Source organism: Dama dama, chromosome 5, assembly GCF_033118175.1.
Source record: "Dama dama isolate Ldn47 chromosome 5, ASM3311817v1, whole genome shotgun sequence".
Taxonomy (NCBI): Eukaryota; Metazoa; Chordata; class Mammalia; order Artiodactyla; family Cervidae; genus Dama; species Dama dama.
Window position 1 is genome coordinate 24,969,621 of NC_083685.1, and position 20,733 is coordinate 24,990,353.

The 20,733-nt window shown below is 39.8% G+C and overlaps 1 protein-coding gene across 1 annotated transcript in view; it reads right to left on the reverse strand.

The window, feature by feature from the left end:
* TMEM132D (transmembrane protein 132D) overlaps window positions 1-20,733 on the reverse strand; it is an 840,815-nt gene that overhangs the window by 429,353 nt on the left and 390,729 nt on the right. The window contains exon 3 of the mRNA XM_061140703.1: window positions 17,199-17,345. Within this exon, the coding sequence (XP_060996686.1) occupies window positions 17,199-17,345 (147 nt within the window). The remainder of the gene's footprint in view (window positions 1-17,198; window positions 17,346-20,733) is intronic.

Sequence of the window (20,733 nt, forward strand, 5' to 3'; positions counted from 1 at the left end):
TCCCCAACCAGGAATCAAACCCAAGTCCCCAGCACTGCAAGGCAGATTCTCAACCTCTGGACCACCAGGGATGTCCCTAAACTCCTTTTAAGGAAGGGTCATTAATCGAGTGCTCAAGGAGATGAAATTCAGGGATGCTGGAGTAGAAAAATGTACCTTTAAATTAATTAATTAATTCAGTCTTGAACTGAAATTTAGCATATACTTCAAAAATGAATGTAGGCAACAAGTAAAGTAGTAATGATGGTAAATTCCAGCACCCAAAGTCACGGTGATCTTCATATTACACTGTATTTGTAAAAGAGATTTCAAAACATATTCTGCCCTTCACACTTACTTAAAAGCATAGTACTTATCAGACATGCTGGGAGCCTTTCTTTTCAGAGCTGTTTTAAAATACTTATTTACTTATTTCGCTGCTCCTGATCTTGGTGTGGCATGTGAAATCTTCAGTTGTGGCATATAGGATCTAGTTCCCTGACCAGGGATCGAACCCAGGTTCCCTGTGTTGGGAGTGCAGAATCCTAGCCGTTGGACCAGCAGGGAAGTTCCTTTCTAGGCTTTTATTAAGGAAACACATACAATAAAAAGTATTTTGAAAGATGTAAAAGAAAAGCCTACACACACAATCATGAAGCTGTGCATGTTGACAAACATCTTCATTCCTCCAACTTCTTATGGTTTAACACTGACATTCATTCTCTCCACATAGCCCTTCAGGAGTGTATGCTGTCTCATTTCGTTCCTAGGACTTCACACAGGCTCTCTCTGAGAGGATTTGTTATAACAAGCACCTGCACACCACGCAAAGTGCTTCTCTCATCCATGTTCCATTTGGCTCCAGGAGTGTGTAATCAAAACCACATTTAGCAAGTATCTCAGGCTTCAAGAGTTCCCCAAGCAAAACGCTGAGTGGCTATAGACAAACACAACATCCATGACAAAAACTGATGTCGACTGAATTGAAAGAAAACATTGGTATGTTTAGGCAGTTCCCCTGTGATTTTTGCACATTGCGAAACTCATCCTAATACAATTACATCCTCCATACATCCTCCATCCTCCATCCTCCATCCTCTGTCTACAACTGAAAAAAACAGACATTTTTTCTTCTGAAATATTTCAGACTTCAGATTATATAGGAGAGGGGTCACTGACTTCGCAGTGTGAGTTAAAGTCATCCTTACCATCTCATTTCTATGATATAAAGACTTGGATCTACCTTTATGACAAAGATGAATGATATAGAGTTCCCTGCATTTATTGATTGGCATCTTTTGTTTAAAGAAACAAACGTTTTCAAAATAGTGAGATGAAAGTGTTTCACATTGCCTGTAATTAGAATGGCTGGTCAGTGGGTCATTTCTTTTCCTGATGATTGTGTGTGCACTCCGTTGTTCAGTCATGTCTGACTCTTTGCAACCCCATGAACTGTAGCCCCCCAGTCCCATGGCTCCTCTGTCCATGGGATTTCCCAGGCAAGAAAAACAGAGTGGATTGCTATTTCCTTCTCCAGGGGAATTTTCTGTGGACTTCCCTGCTGCTCAGTGGTAAAGAATCCACCTGCCAATGCAGGAACACAAGAGATGCAGGTTCAATCCCTAGGTCGGGAAGATGTCCTGGAGAAGGAAAGGGCAACCCACTCCAGTATTCTTGCCTGGGAAATCCCATGCACAAAGAAGCCTGGTGGGCTACAGTCCATGGAGTCACAGAGTTGGACACAACTGAGCACACACACATAAATATATATAAAAAAGTGAAGTGAAAGTGTTAGTTGCTTAGTCGTGTCCAACTCTTTGCGACACCATGGACTGTAGCACACTGGGCTCCTCTGTCCGTGGGATTTCCCAGGCAAGAATGCTGAAGTGGGTAGCCATTCATTTCTCCAGGGGATCTTCCTGAACCAGGGATTGAACCTGGGTCTACAGCAATGCAGGAGGATTCTCTACTGTCTGGGCTACCAGGGAAACCTGTATATACACATACATATAGTCATTCCTCAGTATCTGTAGGGATTAGTTCCCACCACCACCTCTGAGGCTACCAAACTCTGAGATGCTCATATCCCTTTACATACATGGTGTGGCATTTGCATATAATCTACACATCCTCTTATATACTTTAAATCAATTCCAGTTACTCACAATACTTAATACAGAGCAAATGTCTCATAAAGAGTTGTAGATACAATATAAATGCTATGTACATAGTTGCTGGTGCAGGCAAATTCAAATTTTCCTTTTTTGGAATGTTCTTGAATTTAAAACTAATATTTTTGATCTATAGTTGGTTGAATTTGTGGATGTGGAACCTGCAGATATGGAGAACTTATTGTAAATGGGCTCATAGAATAGGTCATCTCATGTGACTGGTTCCTTCCAGTCAGTGTAATACTTCTGGGTTTTATCCAGGTTTTTTGTTTGATTTTTCTATCTTTTTTTTTGCCACATTTCATGGCTTGTGGGATCTTAGTTGCCCGAACTGGGATTGAACCCTGAGCCCTTGGCAGTAAAAGCACGGAGTCCTAAACACTGGACCATCAGGGGCTTCCCTAACCATATTTTTTCATGCATCCGTGGCCACCTCCTTTTCATTACTGTGTAGTATTCCATTGCTAAAATGTAGCACAGCTTTTAATCCACTCACCAGTTGATACATATTTGGATTGTTTCTGACTTGAGCTATTATAGAAAAAGCAAAGTTATGGATTCAGAAAAGAGACAAGTGGTTGCCTGAAATTGGGGAAGAAGTGGGGTTTCATGGCCAATTGGTAAAAAGGGACTTTTTCCACAGATGGAAGTCATCTTAAAAAAGATGATTGGATAAAAAACTTTTTTTTTCTAAAATTCATTTAACTGCACACTTAAAATGGGTGAATTTTATGTTATATAATTTATAACAAAACTTGTTGTTGTTGTTGTTTTAAGAGCTCTAGGTAGGAACATAAAGTCCATGTCCCATCACTAATTTTTCTAACCATGTCTCAGCTCAAGTACCATTTCAAAGAAGACAAGACACACCAGACTAACTGCTGACCAAATCAATCACCAGGGTTAAAAGACTAATAAGTTACCAAAGAAACTTTTTGAACTGGCACCAAGCATGGAAGATGAGAGCTGTCAGAAAAAGACGAGTTTAGAAATGATAGCAAATCCAAAACATGTGCTCTTAAAAATAAAATAAGACATCCTGGCCAAAAAAACAATAATCAGAGTGAAATTTTTAGAACATAAGAAACAAGATGATACTTTTCACAGTTGGACTGTAAATAAAGCTTCTTTGGGTGGATCCCATAATTTTTCTTTTGTTTCTTTTTTAATGTTCCATGAAATACTATTATCTTTCTAAACTGCTCCCCAGGCCCTCAAGAAAACAGATAATCCAAATACAGCATTTGGTTCTTCCAGCTAAGCACACAGGGAAAACCTGGGGATTTTGAGAGGCTTGGTAGGGTGCTGACAGCAAAGGCTTGTCATCGAGGATGAATGCACAGATCAGAGACTGTGGAGGCTCGTACAGGTAAATGATAAAAAAAAAAAAAAAAATGACTTTCCCAAAGAATTTGGCCCCTAGAAAACATCTAAGTTATGCAGAAATCTGTGCACCATTTTTGCAGAGGATACTTGGCAAAACAAATTTGACTACAAAAGCTCATGACCCTTTCAAAATAAAAATAATTTTATTTTTTGCATGATGTATATTTATTATGTACACATGTATATAGGTAAGTTATCAGTATGGATATATATGAAAATACAGACACAGAGATAAAGATATACAGATATATATGTATCAATGTAGATACAGACTTGTTTTTTTCCTTTAAGACTTCTACTGATAATGTTCTCCATGTTTGGAAGGAAGGACACTAAGGACTAAGAATTTGTGGCTGTAGACACACACATACACATGTGTACACACACATATCCAATGAAGTTTCAAGTTCAGAAATTTACTATTTAATATTGTACTTAATTTACTATTTATTGGAGAAGGAAATGGCAAACCACTCCAGTATTCTTGCCTGGAGAATCCCAGGGATGGAGGAGCCTGGTGGGCTGCTGTCTACGGGGTCGCACAGAGTCAGACACGACTGAAGCGACTTAGCAGCTTACTATTTAAATTTAATATTGAAGACAAATATTAGCCCATGGTTTTCTTGATGGGATGTTACATGTCACGCCAGATACTTCTGCTTCTGCAGACATTTTTCATCATTCCAGTGAAGGAAGAGGCAATATATAGTGGCTTGGTAGGCCTTTGTGAAATCACAAACCCAGGGCAACCTAACATTAGCCATGATCTACAACCCTGGAGTGTGCTTATGAAATATTCTGATGAACACCAGCCAGTGGCATCATATAATTATTGCTGCTATTAGGTTATTATTTATGCTGCATTTGTGTAGCTCTAGCAGAGAAAACAGTTGGCATTTTTTATTACAGTGCCCTGGATATCCTACCCAAAACAAAGGCAGATTCTCCAGTAAAGATGTACAGCGGTAACTCACGTTGTTCCCTGCTGAAAGGGCGTGTTTAATAATTTAATTCTAAGCTTGGTACTCTACTTGGAAATGGGAGATGTTAAATAACAAATATATGGATGTAATAAAAGTAAAGCCACACAAGGGTACATTAAGGAAAATCTCACACTCCCCCCTGCGACCACCTAATAAGATGGTGTATGTGTCAGAAAGTGGTAAATGAGTCAACCCAAGGTATTAAATTCTTAGGGAATTGGGTTCATAATTTTCCTTCGCTGTAATGCCACAGGCTTGAAGGATTGCTGCCTCCTTTCTCAGTCTATATGTTTCTAGAGGAAGTGATATAAATAAGCTTACCTTTCCAGGGATACAACTCGGATGCTATTTTAGGAAAATCTTAAAGCTCTCCCCTCCATGATGCCTGCCTGAGACCCTCACACACCTTCCTCTGGGTTATCTTTCAATGGTTGGTCTTTTAAGAAGCAGCCATGGTTCATCCCATTTATATCTGTATTAATCCAGATTAATACAGATAGAATGACTTGAGTGGAATCATACTCTACTTGTTATTTATTTTATTTTATTTTTAGTTGGAAGAAAATTACTTTACAATATTGTGATGGCTTCTACTATACATCAGCATGAATCAGCCATCAGTTCAGTTCAGTTCAGTCTCTCAGTTGTGTCTGACTCTTTGCGACCCCAAGGACTACAGCATGCCAGGCTTCCTTGTCTATCACCAACTCCCAGAGCTTGCTCAGACTCATGTTCATCGAGACCATGATGCCATCCAACCATCTCATCCTCTGCCTTCAATCTTTCCCAGTATCAGGTTCTTTTCCAATGAGTCAGTTCTTCACATCGGGTGGCCAAAGTATTGGAGCTTCAGCTTCACAGTCCTACCAATGAATATTCAAGACTGATTTCCTTTAGGATGGACTGGTTTGATCTTCTTGCTGTCCAAGGGACTCTTAAGAGTCTTCTCCAACAGCACAGTTCAAAAGCATCAGTTCTAGCCTTAGAAATACATATGTCTCCGCCCTCGTAAAGCCCCTTTCCACACCCTCCCCACCCCTCTAGGTTGTCACAGAGCCCCGGTTGCTCATTTCCTGCTTCCTACAGCAGACCACTGGCTGTCTATGTTGCATAAGGTAATGTATATGTTTCCATACTACTCTCCCAAGTCATCCCACCCTCTCCCTCCCCACTGTGACTGTAAGTCTGTGGTTTGCATCTGTGTGACCTCTGCTGCCCCGAAAACGGGATCATCAGTACCATATTTCTAAACTCCATATCTATCCGTCAATATACGATATCTGTCTTTCTCTTTCTGACTTAACTTCACTCTGTATAATAGGCTCTAGGTTCATACACCTCATTAGAATGGGCTCAAATGCATTCTTTTACATAGCTGAGTAATGTCTCATTGTGTATATGTATTGCAACTTCTTTATTCATCTATTGAGGCACCTCAGCAACCTCTGCAGCTGGACCCCTGGATACACCCATATCCTCACCTCTTATAAGAAAACAGCTCTCACGCCCTCTGGGAGTGAACATGGGGACCTGTTCCTGTTCTCGCTCCCTCCTGCTACAGCAGGGGCCTCACTGAAGCCTTGCTTGAATTTCTGGTTTGGCCTCTTATCCATTTCTATTGATTAAGGAAGCTGAGAATCCTGGCCTATCAAAACGAACGTTAATAAACATTCATTAATAATTACACATAGGTAATTCTTCATAATTGTCATCTTATTGCTGCATAAGTTTCAATTAGATAAATGTACAATTTTAAAATCAATTTATCTTTTGATGGATATTTAGGCTGCTTTTAACAGCTGTTTTTTAAAAATGCAATAAAGAACACTCTCGCACCCATCTCTCCATATCCATGGCTAAGTGTTATCTGGAGGAGAAGTATCTAGACCTGTCCTTTCAGGGTCACATGGATGCATGTTTTAAACATGCATCAACAGCCAGTAGGTCCTTGTTGATTATCTGTTTTATGTGTGGTAGTGTGTTTATTTTTATCTCAACCTCCTAATTTATCACTCCCCCCACATTTCCCCTTTAGTAGCCATAAATTTTTTGTCTATGTCTGTGACTAAGAACCTACTGTATAGCACAGGAAACTATACTCAATATCTTGTAATAACTTAGAAGAGAATGTGAAAAAAGAATATATATGTATAACTTTGCTGTACACGCGAAAATTGTTGTTGTTCAATCGCCTAGTACTGTCTGACTCTTTGCAACCCCATGGACTGCAGCACACCAGACTTCCCTGTCCTTCACTACCTCCCCGAGCTTGCTCAAACTCATGTCTATTGAGTTAGTGATGCTATCTAACCATCTCATCCTCTGTTGCCTGCTTCTCCTCCTGCCCTCAGTCTTTCCCAGCATCAAGGTCTTCTCCAATGAGTCAGCTCTTCACATCAGGTGGCCAGAGTAGTGGAGCTTCAGCTTCAGGATCAGCCTTTCCAGTGAATATTCAGGGTTGATTTCCTTTAGGATGGACTGGCTTGATCTCACTGCTGTCCAAGGGACTCTCAAGAGTCTCCTCTAGCACCACAGTGAAAGTAACACATTGTAAATCAACTATATTTCAGTAAAAAAAAAAAGTTTAAGGTCAATAGCTGGATACTGACAAGTATTTCTCCAAGGAGGACAAACTATTTTATAATTTGTCCAATGGTGTGCGAGGATTCTGTGTTCCTCCTCATTCTCAGAAAAATATTTCATTATTTGTATCTTTGTTTTGCCAATATAATTAGGACAAAGGTCCGTATAGTCAAAGCTCTGATTTTTCCAGTAGTTATGTATAGATATGAGAGTTAGACTATAAAGAAGGCTGAGCACTGAAGAGCTGATACTTTCAAACTGTGGTGCTGGAGAAGACTCTTGAGAGTGCCTTGGACAGCAAGGAGATCAAGCCAGTCAATCCTAAAGGAAATCAACCCGGAATATTCTTTGGAAGGACTGATGCTGAAGCTGAAGCTCCAATACTTTGGCCAGATGAGGCCAAGAGCCGGCTCATTAGAAAAGACTCTGGTGCTGGGAAAGACTGAGGACAAGAGGAGAAGAGGCCGACAAGGGATGACATGGTTGGATGGCATCACCGACTCAATGGGCATGAGTTTGTGCAAACTCCGGTAGATAGTGAAGGACAGGAAAGACTTGCTGCTGCAGTTCATGGGGTCACAAAGAGTCAGACATGACTGAGCAACTAAACAACAACCACAAAGAACAACTAAATCACTATGTTGCACACCTGAAACTAACACAGCACTGTAAATATAGTCCAACATAAAATGTAAAAAATAATAAAGAGAGTGGGAAAACTTTCTTCATACTCAAGTATGATGCTCCATATACAACTCAAGCTCCATGTACAACTAACATAATTCATCTGGTATATTGAGGAATTTTCAGTTAGGCTATGGAAATAAAGCAAGATCTTTCATGATCAAGGAGAACTTGGGTATGTGTTCTTTTAAAAAAAAAAAATATATATATATATATATATACACACATATATATTTATTTATTTTGCTGCCCTGGGTCTTCATTGCTGCACACAGGCTTTCTCTAGTGGTGAATGGGGGCTATTCTCTAGTTGCGGTAAGAGGGCTTCTCATTGCAGTGGCTTGTCTTGCTGCAGGGCACGGGTTCTAGGGTGTGCAGGAGTCCGTAGTTGTGGTGTATGGGCTTAGTTGCCCCATGGCCTGTGGGATCTTCCTAGACCAAGGATTGAACCCATGTCCCCTGCCTTGCAAAGTTGATTCTTAACCACTGGACCACCAGGGAAATCCAGGTATGTAATCTTGATTATTTCAAAGTGTGTCTGTTCATGTTTAGGATTACATGAGATTCTCACAATTGTTCAGTGAAGGCTGACATTGATAGGGTTGATGTTACAAAACAAGATGTTTAACCTTTTATTGCCTCTTTGGTGAACTGCAAGATGGCCGGGATAAAAATGAGCAATGAATATTAGATTTCATGAATCTTACATCTGTATCGTTTCTACTCTTTGTGAAAGAATTATCATTCAGATAGTAATGGGTATGACTAGTATAATCCATAAGCCAACAATAAGGCTACTGAAAGCATTTAAGGCATCAAAAAAAAAATCACACTTTCCACAAGAAAGACATAAAATTTTGATAACTTTATACCATTGTCTCAGGTCTTGTTGTTAAACTCAAGTCCTGGATGTCAGAAGACCTGAATTGCCTTGCCGAAGAGAAATTGCTAGAAAATAACTCTAATCAAATCATTACATTAATAAAAAAAAAAAGATCTTTTTATTTCCATCACTTGATCTGTCATCCTGACATTGTCAAGTAGCAGTAAATTGCAATCATTAAAACTTCGCTTTCTAAAGCAAAACTGAACATTTTTAACCGATCTATAACATCTCTATTACGAGATTTTTGCCTGGAGCAATAAAGAAGGGCCAGCTCTTTCCGGCTTCAAATTTGGACAAGTCAGCAGATGAATAAGGCATTGCTAAACTGTCAATATTCCACTGCACAATGACAAGAGAGATGTACAGACTCTATTAAACAATTTTCCTAGCCACAGTGCATTGCAACTTTATTTTTTCTTGTTTGTTTTCCATATCTGATATTTTCCTAATTAAAAAAATTTTATGTTCACCACGGGAATTTTCAGAAATACATACGGAGTCAATGAAGGGGACATTATGAATCACGAGTAATGTTGCCATCTGGCAACATCCTGATTGAATATCTGCTAAATTTTCCATCTCCTATATTTATTGATAAAATTGGTATTATCTCATTAGCTCTTTTTATCAACTGACTTTATGGCAGATTTATCAAGATATAACTCATATACTATAAAAGTCACCATCTTAACATTTACCATCCAGAGATTTTTAGTTGAACAACCAGCAAGTGTGCATGTATGCTAAAGCTGCTTCAGTCCTGTCCAACTCTTTCAGACCCCATGGACTATAGCCCATAAGGCTCCTCTGTTCATGGGGATTCTTCAAGCAACAATACTGAAGTGAGTTGCCATGCCCTCCTCCAAGGGAATCTTCCTACGGTTTTCACATTGGCAGGTGGGTTCTTTACCACTAGCACCAGCTGGAAAGCCCTGAACAAACCTCAGCACTACCTAATTTTAGAGTATTTTTTATTACTTCCAAAAGAAGCCACATATTCATGACCAAAATCTCTCCATTCTCCCCTTCCCAGGCAACCACTAATCTACCTTCTTCCTTTAAAAAAAAATTATTGGAGTATTGTTGGTGTACAATGTTGTATCCGTTTCTGCTGTATAGCAAAGTGAGAGGTATACATATATTCCACCCCCCACCTTTTTTTGATTTCCTTCCCATTTCAGTTACCACAGAGTGCTGAGTAGAGTTCCTTGCATTCCTTTGCACGGATAGATCATGTGTTTATCTGCTCATCTATTAGCTGTGATAACAAATGCTGCTGTGAACACGTTTGGACATAGTTTTTGTGTGGACATTTGTTTTCAGTTCTCTTGGGTGTAGAACTAGCAGTGCCGGACCTTATGGTAACAGGTTATCTTCAGCTGTACCCATGGTTTTTCTTTCTAGATAGTCTTGTTTGATTGGTTTTTAGGGATTTCTTTCTTATTTTCAGTTCTTCTATTCTCTCTTCTGAAAATCCTTTCTCCCAAAGTTTTCCCTCAAGTTCACTGACTTCATTTTTTTCTTTTAAGAATTCTTTAAAATGTACACCATTTTAAAAGTTTTTATTGAATCCTTTACAATACTGCTTCTGTTTTATGTTTCAGCTTTTTGGCGTGAGATGTGGACTCTTAGCTCCATGACCAGGGATTGAACCTGTACCCCTTGCATTAGGAGGCAGAGTCTCAACTGCTAGACCACCAGGGAAGTCCCAGATTGCATTTTCTACAGTAGCAAGTCCAAAAGTCATTGAATTTCTCATTCCACCTTTTTTACCTCATGGACTTTTTCTCCTTGCTGGCTTCATCTGTCTTTGATGACCTCATGCTTATTTTGAATCTGAGACCACTGGTCAGTATTTAAAATTATCTCTATTTCATGCACAAAATTCTGTTTCTGTCTCTGATTTTTAAGAATGTTCCCCAAATTTCTTGAGGTGATATTTTTAAATGCCTATGGGTTTTCTGCAGCTTCTCAAGCAGTGCAGTGATAATGAATCCACCTACCAATGCAAAAGACACAAGAGACTTGAGACCGAGTTGGGAACATCTCCTGGAGTAGAAAATGATAACCCGCTCCAGTATTCCTGCTGGTAATACTCCATGGACGGAGGAGCCTGGCGGGCTACAGTCCATGGGATCACAAAGAGTCAGACACGACTGAGGGACGGAGCGCACACACACATGGGTCTTCTGCCTATTGAGTACCTGTCCCAAAAGTGTGCTCCCCGTCCAGTGACTGCCTCTTATTGCTACCAGTCCAAAGAGGAAATCTGACTGGCTTTGACATGTCTGTGTCCCCCTGTACCAGCACCTGCTGTCAATATTAGGAGACAGTCCTGATTTCTGTGTGTGTGTGTGTGCCTGGATCTCCTCTACTCACATTCCTGGTCCTTTTCTTTTTTTTTTTTTTTTTTAATTAATTTCTTTTTTTATTGAAGGATAATTGCTTTACAGAATTTTGCTGTTTTCTTTTGAAACCTCAACATGAATCAGCCATAGGTATACATATATACCCTAACGCACAATTGAGATTGGCAATCTTGGTATCTTCCTTCAATCCAATCTTGTACTTTTCACAAATATGTCTGTACATTTCTAACATACGCATGATAATTTTTTCCCTATATATATGTACTTGTTTATTTAATTGGAGTATAGCTGATTTATAATGGTATGTTAGTTTCTGGTGTAAAGCAAAGTGATTCATATACATATATAGACATATATGTGTGTACATGTATATATCCCTTTTCATATTATTTTCCATTATAGTTTATTACATGGTATTTAACATTGTTCCCTATGCTATATAGCAGGACCTTGTTATTTTAAATATAATAGCTGAAAATTTCCATGGGAACCTGGCAGAATGAAGGGAATGGTTAAGTACCACGTCCTTTCCATCATCCTATTGGAAATCCCACAAGATTTACTCTTTATAAATTGCTGAGATCAAGGTTTCTGGTCCCTTAACCCATCCAGTCCACTTTTCTCTTTGGAGCAGAAAACTGATTCTGACTTAAGTACACTGCTGCCTACAATACATTATGTTTCTTACTTCCCTTTGAGGTCTGGTTAGGCCATGTGATTAAGTCCTGACCAATGAGAAGCAGGAGAGTATTAGAGGTTGGCATAAGTTTCTAGAAAAGTTGCTCAAATGGAACTGATCCAAGGGAGAAGGCTCTTTTCTGTCAGTTTTTTGGGGTTTTCTAAGCCTGCAATGCAGATATGCTGGCACTCCGGCATCCATCTTAATCTATGAGGATAAGAACCATGCATAAACATGGTGTTAAAGAAAGATAGGCGCCTGGGACCCTGATGGTACTGAGGAAATGCCAGGCCATCTATGGCCTGCCTGTATCACGGTTTCTCCTATGAGACAGAGAAGTAAACTTTTACTTTACTTAAGTCATTTTATTTTTTGTAAGTCATTCATTAAATTATCAAACTTAATCCTCATAAAAGTATTATGAGATGGATTTATCACACCAGCATATATTTTTTGAACATACATTCATGATCGTAATCATATCTGTGTATCCTTTAAATATTACTTGCTATTTATGGTAGCTCATGCTATTACTTAAGCTTTATTTGTTTTAAAATGAAACATATTGTAACAGGGAAGAACAAATCTGACTCCATATTGGATCTATTTATTTTCACTTTAACTTCTGTGTTCTATTGCTTTTGCTACAAGTTAAGAATTTGCCTATAGCCTGAAATATACAGCACAGCCCATTCTCAAGGCTCTGATCTTTAAAGCTTTAGTACTTTATAGAGATTAAAAGGCTGCAGAATGGACTATAAGGTTGTGACCTGACTTACATCGATAGTTGCAAAAACAAAGGATTCCTGCACCAAGAAGTATGCAACAGTCAACACCCCCTCCTCCCCTTTTAGTATAAAAGAAGCCTGAATTCTAACACAGGTAAGATGATTCTTTGCAACACTAGCCCACCATCTTCTCAGTCTGCTGGCTTTCTGAATAAAGTCACTATCTTTGAATGAGTCACAACAACTCATTCATCAATTTATTGTCCTGTCATGTGGCAAGCAGTATGAGCATGAAGTCGTAACAAAATTACCTATAATAAATGGAAAAGCAGTATCTGATGAAGTAAATGGATAATCGTGAGAAAGAATTAAGCCTAACTATGTACTCTTGCTTGCCTACAATCTATTAACAAAGGATAGAGACTTTTAAAACATACCAGCCCCTAAAAGAGATGAATTTTCTCTTCAATTAGAAGTCTTGCTGGATAACTGGAAAACACACACATTTCTGTCATTTAAGTTTATTTGACCCTGTTTTTTTATACCACCTAAAATTATTTAAATAGAAACTATGGCAAACTTTGGAAAACACTCATCTATGCAAAGAAGAGCAAAGAAATAAAAAAATACGTGACTTTTGTTATACATTTATCTAAGTTTACAAAGTGCTAGAGTGAGCAAGATTTAGAAAATGCCAAATGGAATTTGATGGATGGAGCATAATTAGTTATTCTCCTTCTGTTCCATAATATTTCCTGGCAATGCTTAGTCAAAACAGATCTGATAGCTGTGGGTAACATTCATATGTTAATACTGTGATGATAAGGCTTTGAACAACCACAGTTCTTTAAAAAAATGAAGGATGTATTTCAACTTAGATAAGAGATCTTCACCTACTCCTGTTGAGTTCATCACTGGACAAGCGTCTCCTTAACCATAAAATTACACCTGTCACAGGAACTTAACTTCATTAACGCACCTTCACAGTCCATGGTAAATTATTAGCAATTCACAGCCCATGATTTTCAAGTTCATTAACACTGACTCTTCTGCATCTTTATGATCTGACTCTGACTTTTAAGAATAACTGATGGATTTTCCTGGTGGTCCAGTGGTTAAGAATTCGCCTTGCAATGCAGGGGACATGGGTTCGATTCCTGGTCAGGGAACTAAGATCCTATATGCCATGGGGCAGCAAAGAGAGCTGCATGAGAGAGAATTGCATGAGCTGCAACTAGAGAATCCCTGCCCCACAATGAAAGACCCCACATGACACAACAGAGATCCCTCATGCTGCAACTAAGACTCAGCAGAGCCAAAATAAGTAAATAAATAAAGTTTAATTTTTTTTCAAAAGAAAAAAAAAAAGAATAACTGAAAAACATTCAAAGAGAGTAGGGAGAATGTATAAAGCAAAACTGCCTCTGAAGCAAAACCTATTAACATGAAAACATCCAATCCATCATACATTCTCCAATTATCCTTCAAGGAAAAGGAAATGGAACTTCTGGTGAGCTCACGATCCCCAAGAGTGGAGCATGATTCTTCTGCATTTAACTCCATAGAGACAGAAGCAAAATAAAAAGAATTTAAAGGGAGGACAAAAGTTGAACATAGAAATGAGTATATCATATTCAGAAAAGTCTATTTTAACTGTATACATAATATTAAATGGCAACACATGCACATATTAAAAAAAATCATAGTCCAAATGGCTCAAAGTAAAAAATAATTTATATTCAGCTTTCTTCCCCAACTTCCCAGCTCATCCCAAAAGAAATCACAGTTGCCAGTCCCTCTGCTGAAAAAGTGTCCTTTTCTGGGTTTTCCCCAAATAGGTCATCAATACAGATGCTGTTATGCACCTTACTTGATATGAACAGGTATGTCAAAGACTATTCAGTATGTGTACTTACAGATTTGCATCGTGATACATAAAGTAATGGAGATATAGTCTAATTCTAGGATGTCACTAAAGGAATATTCACGGAGACTCTCACATGTAACAGATGTTGCTGTAGGGTCTGGAAACAGCTACCAACCAGATTGGTGTGGTTTTCCATCTAAAAGAGCATGCATTCTACAGCTTCCTCATTACGCAAAGCCTTCCTGGCTGTAGTGTAAACAACTAGAGTGAAAAACACTGAATAAACCTCTGCATCATAACATACTTTTCTATTTCCTACTATGGGTCCAGATGACGAAAGAAAGCATATGTATTCATGCAGATATACACAAATACACATAAGTATGCCATGTATACATGCAGATACTGAAACACCTATATCACTTATATGTTCTATATACATATACTATATCTATGACACATTACAAAGACATGTAATATACTGCATATGCACATACATATAATAGTCTACATATGCACACAAATATAACATATTATATATAGAGACTTATGTGTGTTTGTGTATGTATACATGAGTCCACATGCTTTCTTTCATCATCTAGACCCATAGTAGGAAATAGAAAACTGATATCAGAATCTACAAATGGATAAGGAATAGTCTCCACAGTGAGTGGCATGATGGTATCAGAACTGTGAAGGAGTAGCTTGACATTCCATTCAGGGAATTTGTTTCTTAAAGAAGATACTAATACAGATGAAAGGGGGGAAAATGGCAAGTACCATACATATGTACGTTTCAATACGTTCTAGAGCTGTTGATTTTCTGTTTCATCTGAGGAAGTGTTAAAGCCCCTTGGGAATGCCTGTCTTAGTTGATGCATAAAAAGGCAGCTTACACCTGACATCTTAATAGGGATGAGCTACTCTTGGAAAGTTTCCTTAATTTCTCCATGCCCAAGACAGACTGAATGAATGCTTAGCCAGAAAGTCAATAAAATGTTTCAAATGATTCAAATCTCTTTGCATTTCATACATAACACTACAATCACTGCTACTTCCACTAATCCACACAGTAAATGGCAAGAAGAAACAAGAAGGAAAAAAAGCACCTTGGTTGGAATTTCTCCCAAGTCTCCCCCAGACTCCTGCAACTTTCTGGTAAAGAAAAAAAAATATGTCTGTCTATATATCTATCTGTATATGTATCATTTATCTATCCACCATCCATCCATCACATTATCTATTATTTCTATAACTATCATCTATTTATTGTTTATCTATCTATCATTATCCATCTACCTACCTATCTATCCTCCTAATTTTTGCTAACATTACAACACAAAGGAAACCCTTAAGGGAGCTGGCACCTTACTTCCCAAACCATATCACTGGCACAGACACTTTTGGATGTGACCTTATTTATGAGTTCTTGAAGGTACTCCATGTGCAGACCATTACCATGTAAAGATTTAGGGCAGTACTCGGATACAGATCTCTTTTCTGCTCTCATCTGCTCTACAAGCAAGTCTTCAAGAAAAAAAATTCTTGAAACACTGGTCACAAGAGGAAAGTCTTGACAGAGCTTGACAGTTGATAACCCAAATCTCAGAGCACCCATGTGAAACAGGAGCATGGAGGGAAATCCACATCATGTCACCCCCAAATTCACATCAAATGCTCTTTGGAAATAAATCCCCAAAGGCAAACTAGACACCAGCTGAGATTCACGATCTCTATATTAGAATAAACAATGGAAAGTAAACTTTCTCTAAACATGGATCTAGGAAGTTTAAAAAACTGACTCTAGAAATAATGCTATATAGGTAGGGTTGGTCCATTTATTATTATTTCAATTGCCAGTAATACAATGAGCAAAAAAAACCCAACCAACCCCAAAGTGGCAAAAACAGGTGACCAGACCAAAAATATTTTGTAATCACAAATATTGCTGCTGCTGCTGCTGCTAAGTCGCTTCAGTCATGTCCGACTCTGTGCGACCCCATAGACGGTAGCCCACCAGGCTCGCCTGACCCTGGGATTCTCCAGGCAAGAACACTGGAGTGGGTTGCCATTTCCTTCTCCAATGCATGAAAGGAGAAGTGAAAGTGAAGTCGTTCAGTCGTGTCCGACTCTTAGCGACCCCATGGACTGCAGCCTACAAGGCTCCTGCGTTGAAGGGATTTTCCAGGCGAGAGTCCTAGAGTGGGTTGCCACTGCCTTCTCCGGAATCACAAATGAGGTTTCAGGAAGCAGAAATAAATCAAGAACCACTGAGTTTCCAAGTCTCTCTGCCCAGCTGTGAATCGACTGTTTCTAATTTGGTGAGTATCAGAGACAGAGTCACAGTTCCCTATAATTCCACAGCAGATTGTTCACAGGCCCATCAGAAAATGCCCACACAAAATGCAATCCTTGCATTATATTTAAATTGACACGGCAAAGGTGGAAAGCACCTTTTCAGGCCAGGAAATCTACAAACTTTACTTGTTTGTTTGTTTGCTTTCTCGAGCAACTCCTGTTTGGAACACTTGCAAAATGGGCCGTTTTATCAGAGCTGCCCAGACTTTCCATTTTCCCTAATTGTACAGATTAGAAAGAGGTCACGATGCCGTGTAACATCATTTGGAGATAAACTCCATCTGCATGGAGTAGTCCCTGCAGGTGACCCAGAGCTGCACTGGGACTGTAAGCAGGTCCACCATGAATAATAGCTCACCTTTTTCCAAATGAAGGATTTCATCCATCTTACCTACAAGCGCTAATAATACAGAAGCACAGCAAATGCAAACGGCAGTGAAAGTGGCTGTTAATGATTGGGGGGGCGGGGGGAAGGAGGCCACCAGCACTGATAATCTGAATATATGGCAGGCCATGGGGACTCACCTTTTTTCTGAGCCAGCCGATTTCTTCTGACAAACGATGACAGCAGGTGCGTACTTCCCAGCGTAATCTGTGCTCTCCTTGACTTCCCACACGGAGGGGCTGCTGGCTCTCACCCCAATGACGTTCATGCCTTTCATGACCTTTACCCTGTTGGAGACAGCAAGGGCACAGCTGAGATGCCGGTGGGGCATCCCTGGGCTACCTCTGCTTCTGGGGACACTCAGCACGTCATGGCACATTGTCGCCTGGCAGGTGTAACCCCGTGTTTAATAGAATTTCATCACCCATTGGCAATTCCATTCCAATCCATCCATCTTCATTTTTTTCTCCTGGGCATTCCTTCCTTTAACAGAAGAGCTAGAACAGTGACACAGGCAAGGATCGGTCACATAAAGAAATAATATTCTGATAGTGGATGGCTTTAATTAAAAAAAGAAATTACCTGAATACCCGGAGACTGTTAAAATTAAATAGAAAAAAGAAATTCATTCAAACTGCAAAAGTGAATGAATAATAACAATGCACAGTTTTGGAAGGTCTTTTCCATGCCAGGTACTGATGGGCCCTTCCTCTGTATTATCTAATTTCCTAAGCATCATTCCAAGTTCAAGGGTGGAGGACAGGCCCTATGGTTCAGACAGTTTTGAGAAGCATGCTAGTTCATAGGAAAACAGATGCTGACAGGGTACAGAGGCATGCCTTAATTCCCCCTTTTTTTTAAGTTTTTTTTTTTTAATGTGGACTATTTTTAAAGTCTTTATTGAATTTGCTGCAATATTGCTTCTATTTTATGTTTTGGTTTTTTGGCCGCAAGGCATGTGGGATCTTAGCTTCCCAACCAGGGATCAAACCCACAACCCCTGCATTGGAAGGCAAAGCCTTAACCACTGGACCGCCAGGGAAGTCCCTGCCTGACTTCTACTCTTGTGTTCCTCCCATGACATACTCATCATCATCATTGACATCACCAGGACCATCATTCCATCATCATCACTATCACTTATTGATTCTTTTCCACAAACTGGGCACTCTTCTGAGTTCATGACAGTTTTATCGCATTTCACTCCCACGTATGCCCTATGAGGTCAGGACCATTTTAATTTTCACTGAGAAGCTGAGCAACCAGGGGATCTTACTGCAGGTGATCCAGGATTTGAAACGATTCCTGAATTACAGTGTTGGTCCAACGAGTTTCAGGGCTTTCCTTGGCACCACATAAAACTTCCTCGTGCTGAAGCCACTTATTTGAGCCAGTCAATTTCTTTGTTAGCCAACACTGGCCAGTACCTGTCCTGAGATCTAACATCTTCTCAGACTTAATGACAAACTTGCCAAAGCAGGTGAGGCCTCCATACCAGACTGCTTATTATTTCTCTCCTTCCCTGGTGGCTCAGGCAGTAAAAAAAATCTGCCTGCAGTGCAGAAAACCTGGGTTTGATCCCTAGATTGGGAAGATCCCCTGGAGAAGGGAATGGCAACCCACTCCAGTATTCTTGCCTGGAGAATTCCATGGACAGAGGAGCCTGGTGGGCTACAGTCCACGGGGTCGCAAAGAGTCAGACAGGACTGAGAGACTAACACTTTCATTCATTCACAGAAAGGGACAGATGACATGCTTGCAAATTTTTCCCCCAGATAGCAGAGCGGCAGGATGAGAGAGGCAGAGGATGCATGGCAGTACTGGTTTCCTCATACACCCTTATTTTTCTCTAAGAGATCTCAAGGGAATAAATACATATGAAATGGAAAGGATATAGTCAAAGGACAATGCAATAAATCGCAAACAGCTGGATGCACAAACTGCTGGGAAGAGTCATGCTTCCTGCTGTGTTTTCTTTTCTTAGTCCCTTGAGGAAAACATAAACGGATCTGAAGCAAGAAGGCCAAGGGGACAAATGGGGCAGGCTGATGGGTGACCAGGTGGAAGATGCTGCCAAGAGGGGAGCCTCAGAGGTATACTCCCCAGATTTATAGCCTTGGTACCTGTAATGACACAGAGGCAAGTAGGTGGGTTCTGAGTCTCCATCTCTAAAATCCTCATTCTTATCACCAGATGAGATAAGCCAGGTCACCCCTAATATTAGGAGCAAAGCGGGAAGAAAAGATGCCACTTTTAGGACTGGGGCTTGGTGAGAAAAGGACTTGCCTGCAAGCACGAAGAATGCAATGTCCCATAGAAACAACTTGAAGACAGATTGTGCAAAGAAAAGTGAACACATCAGGTCTGAGACTGCCACCCTAGAAAGGCATGCTGGCAAGGCTGCCCTCTGGTATCTGGATTTTGAAAGGGGTTTCCTCAACTCTTTAATAAGAGGGGCTCACTAAGTCTAAATTTTTTGTATAAGCAATATAGTTGATGGCGGACTCCTGCTTTCTTTCTGGTGGTCTGAAGTTACCATGCCTGCCAGGCAGGTGATATTTTAGGAGACCTGCCCCCAGTAAAAAAATCTTGGCTCCCAGGCTTGGATGAGCTTTTCAGACAGACAACTGTTTACCCGTGTTGTCGTAACTCATTGCTGGAGGGATGAAGGGCATCTTGTACAACACCCTGAAAGGGGACTTTCCCAAGCTTGTGCCTAGTACCCTGAGACTCCACCCCGTGTCTCTTTTCCTTTTGCTGAACTCGCTTTGTGTCCTTTTGCTGTAATAAATCTTAATCCAATTATGACTGTACGCTGAGTCCTTCAAGTTTTCCCAGCAAGTCATCAAACCCAGAGGAGATCCTGGGGACCCCAAAACACATACTACTTTGCCTCGTCTAACAAAGACAAGAGGAATCACTGCTCACATTTGAACCCCAGCACTGAAGCTAGCATCTTTAGGTGAGCGCCATGCATAGCATTGCTTCTAGAGGAAAAGCAATACAATGTTTTGTGTCATAAATAATCCAAGGAGAAACCAACATTTTGAATGAAGTCATTTATAAATTGGGGATTGTATGCATAGACTAGGAAGCCATCTGACCTTCTGGTAACACGAGCTAGGATTCCTGCCTTGCAGGAACTCACTGAAATTGTGAGCAACCAAGATGAGCGATGAAAAGAAGTTCAATTCACTATAGAGAGCTGCTATTCTATGAAGATGAATTCTAAGGGCTGCTCCAATTACTGTGCACTGCAATTTTATTGAGTCAAATTTACTTTAAATAAATAGGTCATCAACTTGGATTTGGCAATCTTTTCGTGATACAGGAGTTATTAGTACCTAAGCTTTTTCTGATATAGAATGGGCTCTTATTTTTCTTAAATTTTATTCATAAGTAGGTTATTTGGAATTCAGATACTGTTTCTCCAATGAATCATTTTTAAGTTCTTAGGAAAGAACATGGTTGCTTATTTAACCCACGAAGTACCCAATATCTGTTGCCAATAATTCCAGTGCAGCTACCCGAAGCTATAATTTATAGCATTATTTCTAAAGGGGGATTATGAAATTGAGCACTGGGCACTCAGAAATTGTGCTTTGTGGACACAGAATGTTTTCATAAGAGAAGACACATTTCTATAGCATATTTCAGATGTTCTGAAGTGGGCAA